The sequence below is a fragment of the Lissotriton vulgaris genome, chromosome 10, assembly GCF_964263255.1.
Source record: "Lissotriton vulgaris chromosome 10, aLisVul1.2, whole genome shotgun sequence".
Classification (NCBI taxonomy): domain Eukaryota; kingdom Metazoa; phylum Chordata; class Amphibia; order Caudata; family Salamandridae; genus Lissotriton; species Lissotriton vulgaris.
In genome coordinates, this window is record NC_141698.1 from 237,186,664 (window position 1) to 237,204,515 (window position 17,852).

Genomic DNA, 17,852 nt, shown 5'->3' on the forward strand with positions numbered 1-17,852 from the left:
AAGGGAAAACCATTCCTAGCGCCAGTTCCCCAGATAATCTTAACTGCAGACGCATCGCTCTCCGGCTGGGGAGCCCACCTGTCGCAACACACCATGCAAGGCAGATGGACACCGCAACAAAAATTACTCCATATCAATCATCTGGAGTTACTAGCAGTATTCCTAGCACTAAAAGCTTTCCAGAAGCAAGTAGTATAATGGGGCCTCCCTTCGAACCCCTACACATATGTGAATTACAATTTTTAACATGGAAAGTTGCGTTCCTAGTAGCTATTACTTCTCTGCGCAGAGTTAGTGAACTACAAGCACTGCCCATTCAAGTACCTTTTTTGCAAATGCATCAAAATAAGGTTGTTCTGCGTACTAATCCGAAATTCCTGCCTAAAGTCATTTCTCCATTCCATCTCAATCTGTGGAACTGCCAGTTTTCTTCTCGCAACCACTGTCAGTAGCAGAAAGAGCTCTTCACACATTAGATGTCAAAAGAGCGCTGCTATACTACATAGAAAGAGCACAACCCTTTCGTAAGACAAAACAACTTTTTGTGTCATTCTCACCACCACACAAGGGTAATCCCATTTCAAAACCTAGGATAGCTAGATGGATTGTCAAATGCATACAGATTTGCTACCAAAAAGCTAAACGTACGCTATCTGTTCCTCCTAAAGCCCACTCTACCAGAATGATAGGGGCTTCAATGGCATTTTTAGGGAACATTCCCCTAGATGACATCTGCAGAGCAGCTACATGGTCTACACCGCACACATTCACAAAACACTATTGTGTAGATCTGCAAACAAAACCACAAGCTAATGTGGGCCAGGCTGTTCTCAAAACATTATTCCAAACTACTGCAACAGATAGGGGTGGTCGCCGCTAAGAGTGGGTACTGCTATATAATCCATGCACAGTGCACAATCTGCAGCTCATATGCCTCGAACGGAAAATGCTACTTACCAGTATGCATCTGTTGGCATGTAGAGCTGCAGAGTTGTACACGCCCACCCGCCGGCTACCCTTGTCTGTTCCAGTATTATCTTAATTAGATACAAATTATACGGGCATCCTTCCTGTACTTGCAAAGCTCCATCATTTCCCTAATGGCGAAAAACAATCTGGGGATGGAGCCGATGCCCAAGCGCAATGTGGTCCAAAGGAGGAGTCGCCTAACTCGTGACTTCCAAAGAACTTTTCAGGACAAAAACAAACTGCAAACATCCGGGCCCAACACTAGGTAGCGATCTATGCACAGTGTACAACTCTGCAGCTCTACATGCCAAGAACAGATGCATACTGGTAAGTAGCATTTTCCTACCTTAAAATCCCTGCTCACTGCTCCTTCTCCACCCCTGCTGGCCAAGGATGGGTGGAGGAATTTAGCTCACCTGTGGCTGGCTGCTGCTAGCCTGATCACACCTGATGCATGTAATTACTGTGAGCTCTTTTAAGCCCAGCTCCCTTCAGCGCACCGTTGGTCATTGTAGCTGTTTTCCTGCGAGACCGATCCTTGTTTACTGAGCTTGTGATATTCCTTGATTCCTGAGCTATAGTTAATCCTTGTCCCTTCATTCCTGAGCTATAGCTATTCCTTGTGTCTGAACTAGCACTGCCTGCAGTGCTACCTTGTTTCCTGAGCTATAGTTATTCTTGTTCCTGTTCTTGGGCTTCAGCTATTTCTTGTTCCTGATTTGCACTGCTTGCAGTGCTCTCTTGACTCCTTGTTTCCTGAGCTGTAGCTATTTCTTTTACTGCCCCAGAAATGCCTTCTATGCTACTTTGTTTTCTTTATTCCTTAACCTGCACTATTCTAGTATACATTTGTAGCCTCCCCTTCTGTATATCCTTTTCCAGTCCCTGCCTTTTTTCCCATTTCCTTGGTTCCAATTCTAGTTTGCTGTCTATCTATTCTGCTGTCTTGCTTCTGCTACCTTGAATGTATGTTACCTGCTTTCTGCCAAGTGTGTCCTGTGATTTCCATCCTTTCCTGTTAAGCCCTCCTCCTTGCTAGCTCCTTGTCTATTGTGCTTGTTTTTAGTTCTACCCCCTTGCTGTTACTGCCTTGAGTGTTCCTGTTTGATCGCCAGGAGCCGTGGGCACAGCTGACTACCTAGGTGGTGTTTCTTGTTCGGTGTGAATATTGTCTGAGTTACATTTTTAACCTCTTGGCTGCTAGGCGTTTTCCCGCTGTGTGCTGGAAAATGCCATTTTAGTGGCACCATGACGAGCTCAGCTCGTCATCAGCACACGACACCCGTGGGTGATGACGAGCTGAGCTCGTCATCAGCATCGAAAGGGATAACATCACCATAGGTATATGCACAACAGACCATGCCTCTGCATACATATCCTATATCTGGGTATTGGCAGTCAGTATCTGTAACAGCAATTGTGAGTGAGAAACTTACTGAGCTTGTCTTACCACGTGGAGCTTCTAAATGCTTTACCCCACACTCTCCTTTATTTTTAATGCTGTCATAAATATGTCTTGCACATTTGTCCTGGGTGTAGTTATTCTGAATACTAAATTGCTTCGTGAGTGCCCTTCCTTTCTGAGTCGTACCCATCTTGTTCACTTGTACAGGCTTCCCCTTTGGGTCCCTTTTCTCCTCTGACTACCTGTGATCCTGGGCAGTGCTGTACTACTCTTTCTGTGCACTTTCTACCCAGTTCCCAGTCCTTGCTCAAGTCCCTGACTGTGTTCCTGACATAGTCCAGGATAGTCCCTGACAGGAGCTGCAGGCAGAGTCCCCAAGTGGGGTCTCAATCATCAATTTCTGTTGCAATCCCAGGGTCTGAGTAGCTGTATGCCAAGTCTTGACCGCTGTGGCAGTCGGAGCTTTCCATAGACTCAATGCATGTACCCCTCTGGTTCCTTCGCATGTGGAACCGCATGTAACTAGGGCTCCCGCTATGAGAAAAAAGTCCTTGATCACCTGCAGTGTCATCTCCCAATAATGGTTTGAAGTTGGGGAGGGCAGTGCTGCCGTCCACAGGCTTCCTGGTGAGAATGATCATGGCTGTCCATGGTGCCCCATCTTATCCACAACAATGTACATGTTGTGCGGGCCACCGCCCGAAAAACTATTTGGGATGTCAAAGGGGGTATTTTGTAACACCTACAGGAAATTGGGTGGGTAATTCTTTTTATAGAGAGCTGCAGTAGGAATCTGGCTCTGTATATACTGAACAAAGTAAGGTATAGTGTGCACAGTCAAGTGGATCCCCAGAGGCATAGCATAGGCTAAAGTGGATAATACCTTACTCTCTTTTGTGGTTGAGCTGTCCGGCTTATCAGTAGGGTAGTGTTGAGCATCTGTTCTTCGTACTCAAGCAAGAAATGGGGTCACACACAAACGGAATCCAGACAAATTGAATGTATAAAAAGTTATTATTTTGTTATTTTTATTTCTAGAACAAGATTCACTCAGTAGCAGGTAAGTTAAACTCTTCATACAATGTTACTTTCAGTAAGACAGTGAAATCTGGATTTGCAAGAACATTTAAATTACTTTTTGCAGTTGAGAAAAGTTAAATGCTGGTAAGTACTTTTTGATTACTTTTTTGTAACAGTTCTGGTTTGGTATGAGACATACTCCCCACACAGTTTACACAGCACAGGACACTTGTAAGCAGGTTAACTCTTGTTTAAACAATAGATTACAGTTTGTGCAGTACAAAACAGTTCAACACTTGGAGTTTTAGAGAAAACCCCACTGTTCAGTCCTATAGGTAAAACAAAGTGTTCAGTTACAGGTGAGTAAATTGGTTTTGGAATTGGAGTTTTGGGGGGGTAGGACCAAGGTTCAGGTTGGCACTCAAGGGGCATGACCAGCCGCACTAGGGTGACCAGGTGCAGGGTGCAAATGTGGGCCTAGGGGGGCACCTTGGTTAGGGAATGCTCACGGACAGGCCACTCGGTCTCAGGAACCAAGCTACTGGGGTTAAGATCAGGGCACAGGGGTCCCAGGATTGCACCAAGTCCACACCACCAGTGAGGCAGGGGAGGCCGGGAGCAGGGTGCTTCGGAGGTGTCGGGAGCCCAATGCAATTCAATGGAGGACGTCAGTCACGGAAAGTTACTTCAGGCTGGACCCAGAAGACTTAACTAAAGGAACCAACCATTGGAGGATGAAGTTAGAGTTGCTGGGAACCGGGAAACTGTTGGTCGGGCACCTCAGGTCACAGGAGCTGAGGATACAGTAATGTCCTTTCGTGTCTGATTATGCTTACCGGTTCCTCTTGCGTTTGGGGAGACCCTTTGTATTGAGCCTGCAGGCTTTGAGGTGAGGGTCGGTGGAGGTCGTGCAACGCTGGCACTCAGGTCAGGATCTCCGGGGGGCGAACCTTGCTGTGGTGTTTGGTCACCCTAACTCTGGCCGTGGGTGTCTGGTGCAGAGTGGTCAGTACTTGCAGATCCGGCTGGATCTGGAGTCTCTTGTCTTGGTATTGGACAAATCCGATGTTCATGGGAGCTCTTTGTGAAGGCAGGACGGGTCTCCTGGGTTCTTAAAGGATGCCGGCTGCAGGACATGCCGGTTTAGCTTGCAGGGGTCCAGAGCAGGAGATAGGCCAGTAGGGCTGGGGACAAGGCAGTTGTCATTGTGCTGTTCTGGAGCATTGCTCTTCGGTCCTTCTTGTCATGTCGAATCTGAAGAGGCATGGTTCAGAGGTGCCCCTAAATAATACATTTGGAGGCATTACAGGGGTGTTCAGGTTGTGACCAATGGGTCCCTTCCTTGGGATGTCTACATCACGCATGGGCGTGTCGGGCGCGGCCCTGGAATGGCTGCCCACCTTCCTGGATGAGCGCTTCTTCCAGGTGTTCGAGGGCGAGGCAGTATCCTCGAAACATCCACTGAGCTGTGGGGTTCCTCAGGGCTCGGCCCTGAGTCCCACGCTCTTTAATGTCTACATGAGTCCTCTAGCAGGAATTGTTCAGCCCTTCGGTGTGCGTATCATCACCTACGCGGATGATACCCAACTGGTGGTCTCTTTGGATCACACAGAGGGTTCATCCAACACCCTGGGGCCCTGTCTAGAGGCAGTAGCCAAGTGGATGCATTCCTCATGTCTCAGACTCAACGGGGAGAAGACGGAGATCATGCTACTGGGCAACCTTGCGCCGACCACTCTGGTCTCCATCTGGCCCACATGTCTTGGTTCTCCTCCCTCACCGAAACCCCACATCAAGAGCCTTGGAGTCTGGCTTGATAAAGCATTAGATTTTTCTGTGCAGGCCACCAAAACTGCTTCCATCTGTATTGGACTGTTGAGAATGCTCCGGAAGATCCTCCCATTGCTTCCTTTCCAGGCGAGGAGAATCATGGTTCAGGCCTTGATACTCTCCAGCCTGGATTATGGAAATGCATTATATTTGGGAGCCCCGGCAGCAGTGACCAACAGACTCCAAGTCACACAAAATTGCGCTGCCCGACTTTTGTTCGGTATCCCCCGCTGGCAATCAGCAAGGAAGGCCCTAAAAGAACTCCACTGGCTCCCAATTGCTGCCAGAACGCACTTCAAAGCTATGTGCATTGTGCACAAAGCATTTCACCGAACAGGCCCAGCTATCCTGCGTTCTTTGGTTGTACCTTGCATTCCATCGAGAACCCTTCGTTCCAGCATCCTGCATCTCGCCACTACAACCAAAGTCAATAAGGCTCGTTGGGGAGGCCGGGCTTTTTCACACATGGCGGCAAAGATGTGGAACTCGCTCCCGCTGAATATGCGGGAGATTAGCGACCTGATGGTCTTCAGGAAAACATAAAAAACTTACCTGTTTTCTAAAATGTGCTAATACCTTGCTATCTTGCTCACTAAATTATTCAGTTCTAGCGCTGCGAGGCCTCCGGGTATGTACGCGCTATATAAATATAATTTTTCATTTCATTTCATCCCCTAGTATGCCTCCCTCCAGTGGGAAGGGGGCATAAGCCTTTTTCTGATTGGAGAGGTGCCCCATCTAAAAAATGGTGGGGACTTAGATGTGTGCTTCACCTCGCCTCCCTCACCTGAGGGGTGAGGTTGGCAAAGTGGGCACACCTCTCTCCCGGGATAGGTTTTCGCGCTGGTTCACGCACCCAAAATGGGGGTCGGAACCAGTGGGAGCCAATTTCTGATAGCAGCAAAAGGCTGGGGTTAGAGAACAAAGGCAGCAGGCCGTTAAACATCCTTCTTCGAGGACCCTGCACATCCTGGGGAAGGCAGAATGACACCTCTGCCCAGAATATGCTTTGTTCCTGGGAGGGCTTCCGATCCAGGGGCCCAGAAACCTGTCAGGTTGTGGCAGATGGCTGGTAGTCAGTCAGGAACCACACCAGAGTTGGTTGTTTTTTAGGGAGCATCTCTAAGATGCCCTCTATGTGCATTTTTCATTAAATCTAACAGTGGCATCAGTATGGGTTTAATGTGCTGAGAAGTTTGAGACTAAACTTCCTAGACTTAAGTAAAGCCATTGTGAAGCTGTGGAGTTTGTGTTGGCAAACTCCCAACCCATGTACTCAAAATGGCTTCACTGCACCTAAAATGTCTGTGAATGGCACACACGCCATTGGGGCATTGTGCTCACTCAGCTATGCCCTAGCGTGTGGTATGGTGCCACCTGCCTTTAGAGCTGTAAAGCCTGCTAGAGTGGTGACTTACCCATGCCACAGGCAGTGTAGGTCAGCAAGGCACACAGCGGTGTGTGCCATGTCGACTATTTAATTTGGTCTGCACCAAAGCACCCAGAAGACTGCAATAGCAGGATGGGGGTGCAAAGGTGAGGGTTCTCGGAGGGTGGCATAATACATGCTTCAGCCCTCAGGCCCTCTCTAGTCACCAGGACCTTGGTACCAGGGGTGGCTTTTATAAGGGACTTACATGTGGCCCAGAGAAGTGCCAGTTAGGAGTCCAAAGGTACATTTTTGGGAAAGATCAATAATACTGGGGCCGGGTTAGCAGGATCCCAGCACACTCTGTCAAGTGGCATCAAGTATCTTGCAAAAACTGAGGTGGTAACCGTGCAAAAAGCGGCTCTTTTCTACAGCCGCCTTGCCCATCAGAGATTTGAAGCCTGTCCCGGCGAGCCACATTGGGTCTTTGTGTAATAGCTGCGCCCAGGCAGGAATTGTGGGCCCATCTCCATTTTATGCAATACCACCCACCTGTAGGGCCATTCCACCGAGTCAAAGCCCTTTGTGGCGTCCAACCTCAATAAAGCAGCAAGCTCCCTGACCCGGTTGCAACATGCCAGATATTTTGTCCAACCTGTTGTGCCTTTTCGTTCTGTAAGGCATAAAGCCTGATTATCTGGGACCACCAATATATCGGCCACCTGCAGCAGGTGGTTAGCCAGGGCCTTCACCAATATCTTGGTCTCCAATTTGAGGAGTGAGACTGGCCTGTAAGATGTAGTTCTCCAGTGGCTTTACTTTCTTATGTATCATAACTATCGTCACTGGATGCAGATCTTGTGGCCACCTTCTATCCTTGCGTGCCCTAGAATATATCGTGCGCAGTGAACACACGACACAGGATTTGACACATGTAAAGAATTCAGGCACCAGACCGGTGGGACCTAGGGATTTACTGCTCTTGATCTGCTGCATTGGGAGTGATCTCTTTCTCTCCATGAGGTCCATGTCAAGGGAGTTGCTCGCTTCCTCTTGTAGCCGAAGGGGTCAGGATTTATGCCATGTTCACTGTTTGCATTATAAGAATGGGACTGAAGTCTGAACTGGCTTAGTACTGGGCCTGGAAAAGCCAGGAGTGGGGTCATGTCTTCCTCACAATGTTGTATCTCCTGGCAGCAATGAAATCGCTTGGGTTATATGGGACATGCTGGCTGTGAACATAAACTGGGCCACTCAAATTTTTTCAATTAAATGTGCCACTGCGTTTTCGAATGGCTTGGCAGTCGATGAGTGGTCTGATCTAGTTGTCCCTGCACTTCTGAAAAGTTTTTTTTCCAGCTTTACTACTCTTAATTCAAGAGGATTTGAGTGCCTTCACAATGTTGGTAATAGCATGTTTGAAGACTACATTCCACATTAGTATTTATTTTAAAATATAAACCTTTAGTATAGGACTAAGGAGGAAGGAGAAGCTGAAGCCACTGCTGCCCCATCCTTCCACTCCAGCTCTTTATTATTTATCTGCAGCCATTGTTTTCTGTGATCGCTCATTCCCAAACTCTAGATCATTAATTTGCTGATTATTCTCTATTAGGTTAGCCACTAGACATCAGTCTATGATGCTGTAGCAAGGTCTGGAGCATATCAAGTTATACCTTGCAGCTAGGCAATTACAACTCCGCAAATTCATGACGGAAGTACTCCTGTTAGCTCCACTAGAGCAACCTTCATCGCCTTCTGTCCTCATCTTTCCTAGCCTTCATCAGCTTACAATTAGCATCAAAGGGTGATCAGGGTCTAACACTATGTATCCTCCTATAAATGCTTTCTTTGGTTCCACCACTTTGTGGTAAATTTCTCAATACTGTGGTTCCCCTATGGTTGATGTTGCCCCTCTAATAGCTAATATCTTCTCTATTCACAGGTCTGTTAGATGGCTTACTGTACAGTCCACTCGCCTTCGGGTGTAAATATTTCCATTTCTCCTGCTTGCCCCTTCAATGTTGCACTACAGTGTACCTAGACTCTATGAAATACCCATGTTCGAGGCATGTGGGCTGCTGAATTCATATCTGTGCATAGATCGCCGCCTAGTGTTGGGTCCGGATGATTGCACTTTGTTGTCCTGGAAGAGTCTTCGAAGTATCACGAGATAGGTGACTCCTCTCCTGGACTACAGTGCGCATGGGCATCTTCTCCATCCTCAGATTGTTTTTTTCCGCCATTGGGTTTGGATGTTATTCCTACACTCTAACTTCGGAATCGAAACAAAACTTTTATAAAGGCCAAAAGGCCTTCGACGGTATTGTTCTCGCTCGGTACCTCTTGACTCGCTAAAGCTTTCCATCTCGAATCGGTCGTCGATGCGGGCCGTTGGGCCTTTTCGGCATCACGTGGGCCTGCTGTCGATGGAAAGGAGCCCGTTCAAAAGATGCCCACAATGCCACTCCAAGTTCCCGCATACTGACAAGCATCAAGTATGCAACAAGTGCCTTTCTCCAGACCATAAGAAGAAATCTGCCCAGCCTTTGCCCAGTTTCGATCGAAGAAAACCATACGAAATCGACGGGCCGCTAGGCAAGAGATGCAGCGACAGGCACCGGAACCGGACAACATCTTCGATGATGACCAAGAACTTCCAGAAGCTACAGATACGGACCTAGAGATAGTCACCGTCGAGGACTACTCTGACTCCGATGACGAGATCCCACCGGGGCAAATCGTGAGTACAATGCCCCCGACACCGATTACCCTGTTACCGAAGGCTCTGGTCGGGGCATCGCCAAAAGGCCTTAGCCAAGATCCAAAGAAACATTCGCCAGCCCCGCCATCCGGCTCGGCACCGAAACCTTCAGAGACCCCCGGGCCAAGTACCGCAATCCCAAAGAAGGTTCCAGAGCCTAAAAAGTTTGTCGACCCGAAGGCCGTCAACCCGAAGAAAAACGTACAGCCTAAAGGCGTCTATCCTAATAACACAGTCGAGCCGAAGAAGGCCGTGCAGCCTAAAGGCGTCGACCCCAAGAAAACAGACCCAAAAAAGGCCGTGGAGCCGAAGGGCGCTGACCCGAAACAGGCCGTAGAGCCCAAAAAGGACGCCAAGCCGAAGGGCGCCGATACACAAAAAAGGACGTTACTACAGCAAGGAGACTTCCTAGCAACATTGGACCTCAAGGACGCGTATTTTCACATACCCATCCATCCAGCTCACAGAAAATATCTCCGGTTCACAATAGAAGGTCAACACTACCAATTCAAGGTCTTGCCCTTCGCGGTAACCACAGCTCCAAGAGTGTTTACAAAATGCTTAGCAACAGTAGCGGCACATCTCAGGAGAGAACACATTCATGTGTTCCTGCATCTGGACGATTGGCTAATACAAGCAAAATCGTACCAAAAAGGTGCAGAAAACACGTCTCACACTCCAGCTGCTACACAGCCTAGGCTTCTCAATAAACTACCCAAAATCGCATCTGCAACAGTCCCACATACAACAATATCTGGGAGCCACTATAGATACCTTAGTGGCAAAGGCATACTCAAATTCAGCGAAAATAGCCAGCATGCAGATGCTCATTCGCAAATTTCTGCCACAACACTCTCTGCCAGCTCGAGTCTTCATGCAGCTCATAGGCATAATGGCCTCCTGCATATTCATTGTCCCCCATGCCAGACTTCAAAGGCGTCCATTGCAGGAATGCCTAGCATGGCAATGGAACCAGGCTAAAGGACAACTAAAAGACCTAGTGTTGGTAGACCGTCTCGCTCACAGCTCTCTGCAGTGGTGGAACCCACAAAACCTTTCCAAGGGGCGACTGTTCCAAGAGCCGGTTCCACAACTAGTATTAACAGCGGACGCATCACTGACAGGCTGGGGAGCCCATCTCCTTCACTACACAGTACAAGGGCTCTGGACAACCAAACAAAAGAAACTGCATATCAACCAACTAGAGTTGTTAGCGATATTCCTAGCCCTGAAAGCATTCCAGAAATACTTGTACAGCAAGACTGTGTTGATCCGGACGGACAACATGACCGCAATGTACTATATCCAGAAACAGGGAGGAACACACTCTCCACAGCTGTCCCACTTGGCACAGAGCATATGGAAGTGGGCAATTCCAAAAGACATATTTCTCTTAGCAGAACACCTTCCAGGGAAAGACAATCGGATAGCAGACCTGCTCAGCAGGCACAGCCAACAACTACACGAATGGGAGATTCACCCCCAAGTTCTCCAGCCATTCTTCAAAGAGTGGGGTCACCCAAAAATAGACCTGTTTGCTACAAAAGAAAACTCGAAATGCCAGTACTTTGCCGCCAGGTTCCCACATCCATTGTCACAGGGCAATGCGATATGGATGAACTGGTCAGGCAGATTTGCGTACGCTTTTCCCCCAGCACCGCTGATTCCACTGGTGGCACGCAAACTGCGGCAACAGTCACTCACGCTAATCCTGGTTGCTCCCACATGGGCAAGACAACCATGGTACACAACGTTCCTGGAGCTTTCAGTAGTTCCTCATCAAAGGCTGTGCCTTGCCCCTCATCTTCTAACTCGGAACCATGGAGAAATCAGACACCCAGATCCCAATCAGATGAACCTAGCAATCTGGCTCCTGAAGTCTTAGTTTGGATACCTTAACTTTCCTCCTGATTGCATGAACATTATCAAGGAGGCAAGACGGCCAACTACTAGAGCATGCTATGCAGCTAAATGGAAAAGATTCGTTATTTACTGCAACAATAACCAAATCAACCCATTAGATGCTTCCATACAAAACATTATATGTTACCTGCTGCATCTTCAAACATGCAACCTAGCATACTCTTCAATAAGACTACACCTAGCTGCTATAGCAGCATACCTTCAAAACAGGCAACACCTTTCACTGTTTAGAGTACCAGCAATCAAAGCTTTTATGGAGGGTCTTAAAAGGGTGATCCCTCCAAGACACCCTCCTTTCCCAGTCTGGAATCTAAATATAGTACTTACCAGACTTCTGGGATCTTCTTTTGAACCTCTACATTCATGCGAACTGCAATTCTTAAAGTGGAAGGTAGCTTTCTTGATTGCCATTACCTCACTCAGGCGAGTTAGCGAATTACAAGCACGAACAATTCAAGAACCTTTCATGCAAGTACATGCTAACAGGGTAGTTCTTAGGACAAACAATAAGTTTATGCCAAAAATCGCATCAAATTTCCACAATCAAGCGATAGAACTGCCAGTGTTCTTTCAAAATCCAGTCAGTAGCCGAAAGAGTCCTACACACACTAGATGTAAAGATAGCTCTGCTTTACTATGTGGACAGAACAAAATCATTTAGAAAGACAAAGCAATTATTTGTTGCTTTTTCACCACAACATAAAGGGAATCCAATATCAAAGTCAGGAATAGCCAGATGGATAGTTAAATGCATTCAAATATGCTATCAAAAAGCCAAACTCACTTTAACTGTCCCCCTAAGAGCACACTCTACAAGGAAAATGGGGGCATCCATGGCTTTCCTAGGGAATATTCCTCTTGAAGACATATGTAGGGCAGCCACATGGACTACCATACACACTTTCACAAAACACTACTGTGTAGACGTGCAAGCAAAACAGCAAGCTGCTGTAGGCCAAGCTGTCCTAAAAACTTTTTCAAACTGCTGCAGCTGGCACAGGTAACCACCGCTAGAGGAGATACTGCTATACAGTCTATGCACAGATATGAATTCAGCAGCCCACATGCCTCGAACGGAATATGCTACTTACCAGTATGCATCTGTTCTTGGCATGTAGGGCTGCTGACATTCATATTGCCCTCCCTCCTCCTCGGTGCCTGTCGCAGCTGCAGCATTATCTTTTGCATGGCCATCTCTTACTTTACTATCTCCATCTCTACCACAATGGCGAAAAACAATCTGAGGATGGAGAAGATGCCCATGCGCACTGTAGTCCAGGGGAGGAGTCACCTATCTCGTGATACTTCGAAGACTCTTCCAAGACAACAACAAAGTGCAATCATCCGGACCAACACAAGGCGGCAATCTATGCACAGATATGAATGTCAGCAGCCCTACATGCCAAGAACAGATGCATACTGGTAAGTAGCATATTACTTTTCACCCTTGCTACTGATCTGTTCAGTGTTTACTATTACCTACCTTGGTTGTAATTAGTTTTGCGTCTATTTCAGGTCAGTCCCATCCGTAATCTCTCAGATGGACAGAAGTGCCGTGTCTGTCTTGCGTGGCTTGCCTGGCAGAATCCTCATTTGCTCTTCTTGGATGAACCGACCAATCACCTGGATATTGAGACAATTGATGCTCTTGCTGATGCAATCAATGACTTTGAGGGAGGCATGATGCTAGTTAGCCACGACTTTCGACTTATTCAACAGGTACCTAATTGGGTTTTGTATGGCATGTGTTTAGAGCTAAGCGGTTGTTTAAGGGTTTCTGGTAGATTGTCACTTACTGGGCCATATTTGTTGTACTTGAAAATCAATGTAAAATAAGGAGCAAGGCTCTCATTTGAGTAATTCCTTTTTAATGTTGGGTGTTATGAAAATTGTGCTCAGTGTTTATTCTGCTCTCCTCATGTAGGAAGCTGGTTTTGTATATACAATACCAAAGTAAGGTATCGTGTTCAGTCTAGTCGATCTGCAGAGGCTTTACAGAGGCTTAAGTAGATGATACTAATACTCTCTTTTGTGGTAGTGCCGGCGAGCAGTTAGGCTTATCAGAGGGCAGGCTAAGCATTTGTTGTACACACCCAGGCAAGAAATAATTACGCACAATGACTAAATCAGAAACCAATTGTTTCTAAAAAAAATATTACTTTTTGTATGTTTATTGCTTATAACCAAAGATACTTAGTTGCAGACAAGTGAGTTTCGCAATATTAGTTTTTCAGTATCAAAAGTGGACACAGTGCGTTTTTCAAACAGTTCAATGTTAACCTATGGGAGGAAAACAATCATGCAGATTCACATGTAAAGTGAACGACTTACAATTCCAGTCTTCGAGTTTTAGGATCAACACTATGCCACCAGCGGCACTGGGCAGAGGTCAAACTCCGACTCGGGGGCCCAATGTTATTCAATGGAGACTGGAGGCACTCGGAGGTGCTAGTTGAAGGTAGGTAAAATCTAAGTTTGGGGCCGGGAGGACCAGTACTTGTAGGGGGGAATGGGGCACGAGGCAGCACCAAACACACACCCTCAGCGGCACAGAGGCGGTCGGGTGCAGAGTGCCAACATAGCTTCAGGCACCCAGTTCAAATCATTGGAGAATGATTGTTTCAAATAAAGGCTGCAGGCTCAGACCTGGAAGCTGGACCAAGGCACACTGGCTCTGGAGGTACGTTGGGGTGCTAAGAAACCCGTACACAGTCTGTCAAGCACCCTAAGACCGGCTGTGGGTGTAGGGGTGCTTTTGGACGTCTGAAAAGTCTTACCGGAGCTGGTTGTGGTTGGGGGACCGTTCATATTGAGGCTGCAGGAGTCATTGTGGAGTCCAGAAGGGGACACTCTGCGATAGAGTCCGGCTCAATATCACTGGTTAACCTTCTTGGGACCGGTGGGCCACTTTGATTCCGTCAAAAGCATCTGGTCAAGAGGTGGGTCTGGTTGTGCAGTTAAGCAGGGCACTATAGCTCTTCTTGTTGGCTACTTTGTGCACAGGGCCACTGTCCTTGGGAGTTCTTGGTTTTTAGAGAAGGTAGGCAGTCCTCCCAGGGTTGTGGAGGTTGCTGGACCTGCAAGATGAGTCTCTTTTGGGAGCAGGTTTCTTCAAGGTGTGCAGACAGACAGGTAGGGCTACGGCCAAGTCAGTTTACGTCTGAAGTCTTCACTACTGGTACAGTTCTTTGGGCCTTCTTTAGGTCGCCATGTGCCCCCAAATACTTAATTTAGGTGCATTCCAGGTACTGGCAGGTAGTATCCAGTGGGCTGCCTACCTTTAGGGTGACTACACCCTTTGTATGTTCACTCCTTTTGGGGATGGGGCATACCCCTAATGCTATTGGCTAAAATGCTCGCAACCAATGTAGAGGATCTTCTAACGAGGGGGTCACTTCAGCTCAGGACACCTTAGGGTTGGTCCTAGCTGAGGAAGGATACACCTCTTCTGCTTACTAATTTTCCCGCTGACCTTGCTGCTCAAAGTTGGTCTGGTGGGTGGGCATCTCCACTAGCTGAAGAGGCCCTGTCTATCATAACACAGGGAAGGAAGCATTTGAGGCTCACAGCCCTTCAATGCTGTTCCTGCTCAGGGGGACGTGTGAGGGGCGGGGGGGGCCTCAGAAACATGTCTGGAAACATGTTTGGAAACGACAGGCTGGTGCAGACCAGTCAGCTATACACTAATGGTTTGGTTGGTTTTCAGGGGACACCTCTGAGGTGCGCTCTGAGAGCATTTTTTATTGAATCCAGCACTGGCATCAGTGTGGGCTCATTTGTCTGAGATATTTAGAACCAAACATCTTGGAATTCGGTGAAGCCATCATGGAGCTGTGGAACTCTATTGAAAAGCTCCCAGCCCATGTACTCTTTATGGCTTCCCTATGCACTTACAATGTCTAGCAATAGACTTAGACACTAAAGGGGCATATGAGATCATGCAATTATGTCCTAACCAGAGGTATAGTGCACCCTGCCCTCGGCCTGTAGGGTCTGCTGTAGAGGTGACTTACCTATACCTCAGGCAGTGCTGGAAGGCCTGGCTCACATGGATGTGTTCCAGGTCAACTCTTCGCTTTTAGTTGTACCAAAACACGCAGGCTGCAGTGGCAGTGTGCATGTCCTTGTTAAGGAGTCTCTTAGGGTGGCATACTACATGCTGCTGCCTTTAGAACCCTCTTTGGTCACAATTCCCTTGGTACTACTTGTACCTTGTAAAAGTGGCTTATATGTGGGTCAGAGATATCGCCAATTGTGGAAACAGGTACTGTTTTGGGAAAGAACACAGGCGCTGGGAACCTGCTTAGTAGGGACCGACCCAGTGCACAGTCAAAATTGCATTCAGTGTCGGGCAGAAAGTGGAGGGTAACCATGCCAGAAGGAGCACTTCCAGTCCACACAATGATCTGCTTAGTGTAGTCTGGAGCTCTGAGAATTGATGCTGAGCACATTGATTCTTTCAGGGTGTCAAAAGCCTTTTGACAACTGTCCAGTTTATCATCTTGGAGGAGAGTTCTGTGAGGTGTCACAATGGTGCCGTACACACCTTCAGTGGTACAGTCACGCCAAGGAATGCCCTGGTTTCGGTCTGGGTTGTTGGATCTTCAGTTTAGAATTGTCTGGATCTTGGGGCGTAAGGTTGCACTTGGCCTCCCCCTACAAGATGGCCCAAGTATACAACAGAACCCTGCCCTATCTGGCACTTTGACGGCCTGCAGATTGCAATGCCTGTAGAAACTTCCCCAGGTGAACCATGTGATCCTGACATGAGGAGCCATAAACAGCAATATCATCTAGATATGCTGCACTAAAGGTCTCTAGCCTGGCAAGGACTTGATTTGCCAACCTTTGAAACGTGGCTGGGGTATTCTTTAAGCCAAATGGTATAACGGTGAACTAATAATGCCTATCAGGTGTGGGGAATGCAGTCTTCTCCTTTGCTCCTGGGGCCATGCCAGTCTGCCAGCACCCTGCAGTCCAGTCAAAGATACTGAGAAATGGGACTGCACCCAATTTGTCTCAGCTCATACGCCCTGGTCGAGAGGTCGCTGTGGAGCAGAGCAGTAGAGCACGAGCAGTGCGAGGCAGTCGAGAGCTGAAGCGGTGGTGAAGCGGGTGGCGCGAACGGAAGCAGCGGAAGCAGGCGCGGTGCCGGAGCGGTCGCGAGCTTGTGGCATCTAAACATCAAAGCTTTCTGGCATCCTGAGGCTCCCCGCATCCTGAGGCTCCGCGCCCCGCACCACATTGCGCCAGGAGAGAAGCGGTGAGAAGTGGGAGCTGGGTGCGGGTCTGGTGCGGGAGCAGGCCGAGGGGGGCCGAGAGCCCTGAAGCGCCGTAAGGCTCCGAGGCATACTGCACCACATCGCCCTAAAAAGCAGAAGCGGGTCAGGTGCGGGCCGGGAGTGGGCTGTGCAAGCAGAATAGTTGAAGGGCTGAAAGGCACCCCGAAGAGCCCTGAGGCACTGCGCTACACTCCGGCCGTTGAAAAATGCCAGAAGTCGAAATCGAAGCGCTTGAAGCATTGGAAGCGCTTGGAACTGGCACATGAATCAGAGTTAGGAGCTGAGAGCAGAGGCTGGGCAATAATACGGACAGCAACACCGGCAGCAATTTGACCAGATGACCAGCGAAGGAGCAAAGGAGTAGTACCATCCTGCGAGAGAGCAGCAGAACACGGTGAAGAGTGGTGGAGGGGTTTGAGTGGCAGTGGCGATAGAGGTGGTGAGCAGCAGCAAAGGGATTCACTGGTTGGAAAGTAATTTGGAGAGGAGTGTAGCGGAGTGTGGATAGGGGGGTTTTGACAAGGTCAGTTACTTTACTAACAATCGCCACACGTTTACCACTGACTACCCCACCACACACAAAGCCACCTTCCGAGTACCCAGTGTTAAGGTTCCAAAGGGAAGCAAGAAGCCTCAGGTCAGCTTTGGAATTAAGTCTGCTGGTATAATGAGGTCGGGGAGGACACGGAGGAACCCCCCGCAGACCACAAAACGGAAATCCAAAACGAAAGGACTCCCCTGCCCCTCTGGAGACACTGCAGCCAACGCCCCCACCACCTCACTAATACCTCCAATTAACTAAATCTTTGGCTCAAAAGTCAAATGGAAAATTCACATTCTTGAAAGATCCTGTAACAGCAATTTTTTACAATGCCAGCAACCCCAAATGGATTACAAAAACCAATGACCCCGAGCAAGGCAATTACGCAGTCAGCTGACCAACAACCACCACTACCTAGCGTAAACATCACTTCAGCAAGGGGCATTGGAATAGATGAATTAGGCGGGTGTACACAAATACCCCAGGGAAATAACAAGCATAAGTTTCAAATACTAGCCCTACACTCGGGGCACACTGAAAATAGAAGTCATGGCTAGGCCCAAGACTCAGCCCAGGAACAAATGAATCATCAGATTTCCTCAAGTGTTATAGAGTGGATAACGGACAGTCCCAGTGAAAAACCTTTGGAAGAGAGTTCATCAAACACACGGCTCCAAAGGACCACAATGATACCAAAATTGTCAGCCCAAATAACAAAAGGAACAAATAAACACTCACCAAGGGCTAGT

The 17,852-nt window shown here is 48.0% G+C and overlaps 1 protein-coding gene across 1 annotated transcript in view; it reads left to right on the forward strand.

Annotated features, from left to right (window-relative positions):
* Positions 1 to 17,852, forward strand: part of ABCF2 (ATP binding cassette subfamily F member 2) — a 216,381-nt gene that overhangs the window by 185,741 nt on the left and 12,788 nt on the right. Inside the window, exon 11 of the mRNA XM_086939750.1 lies at positions 12,796 to 12,999. Coding sequence (XP_086795876.1) covers positions 12,796 to 12,999 — 204 coding nt within the window. The remainder of the gene's footprint in view (positions 1 to 12,795; positions 13,000 to 17,852) is intronic.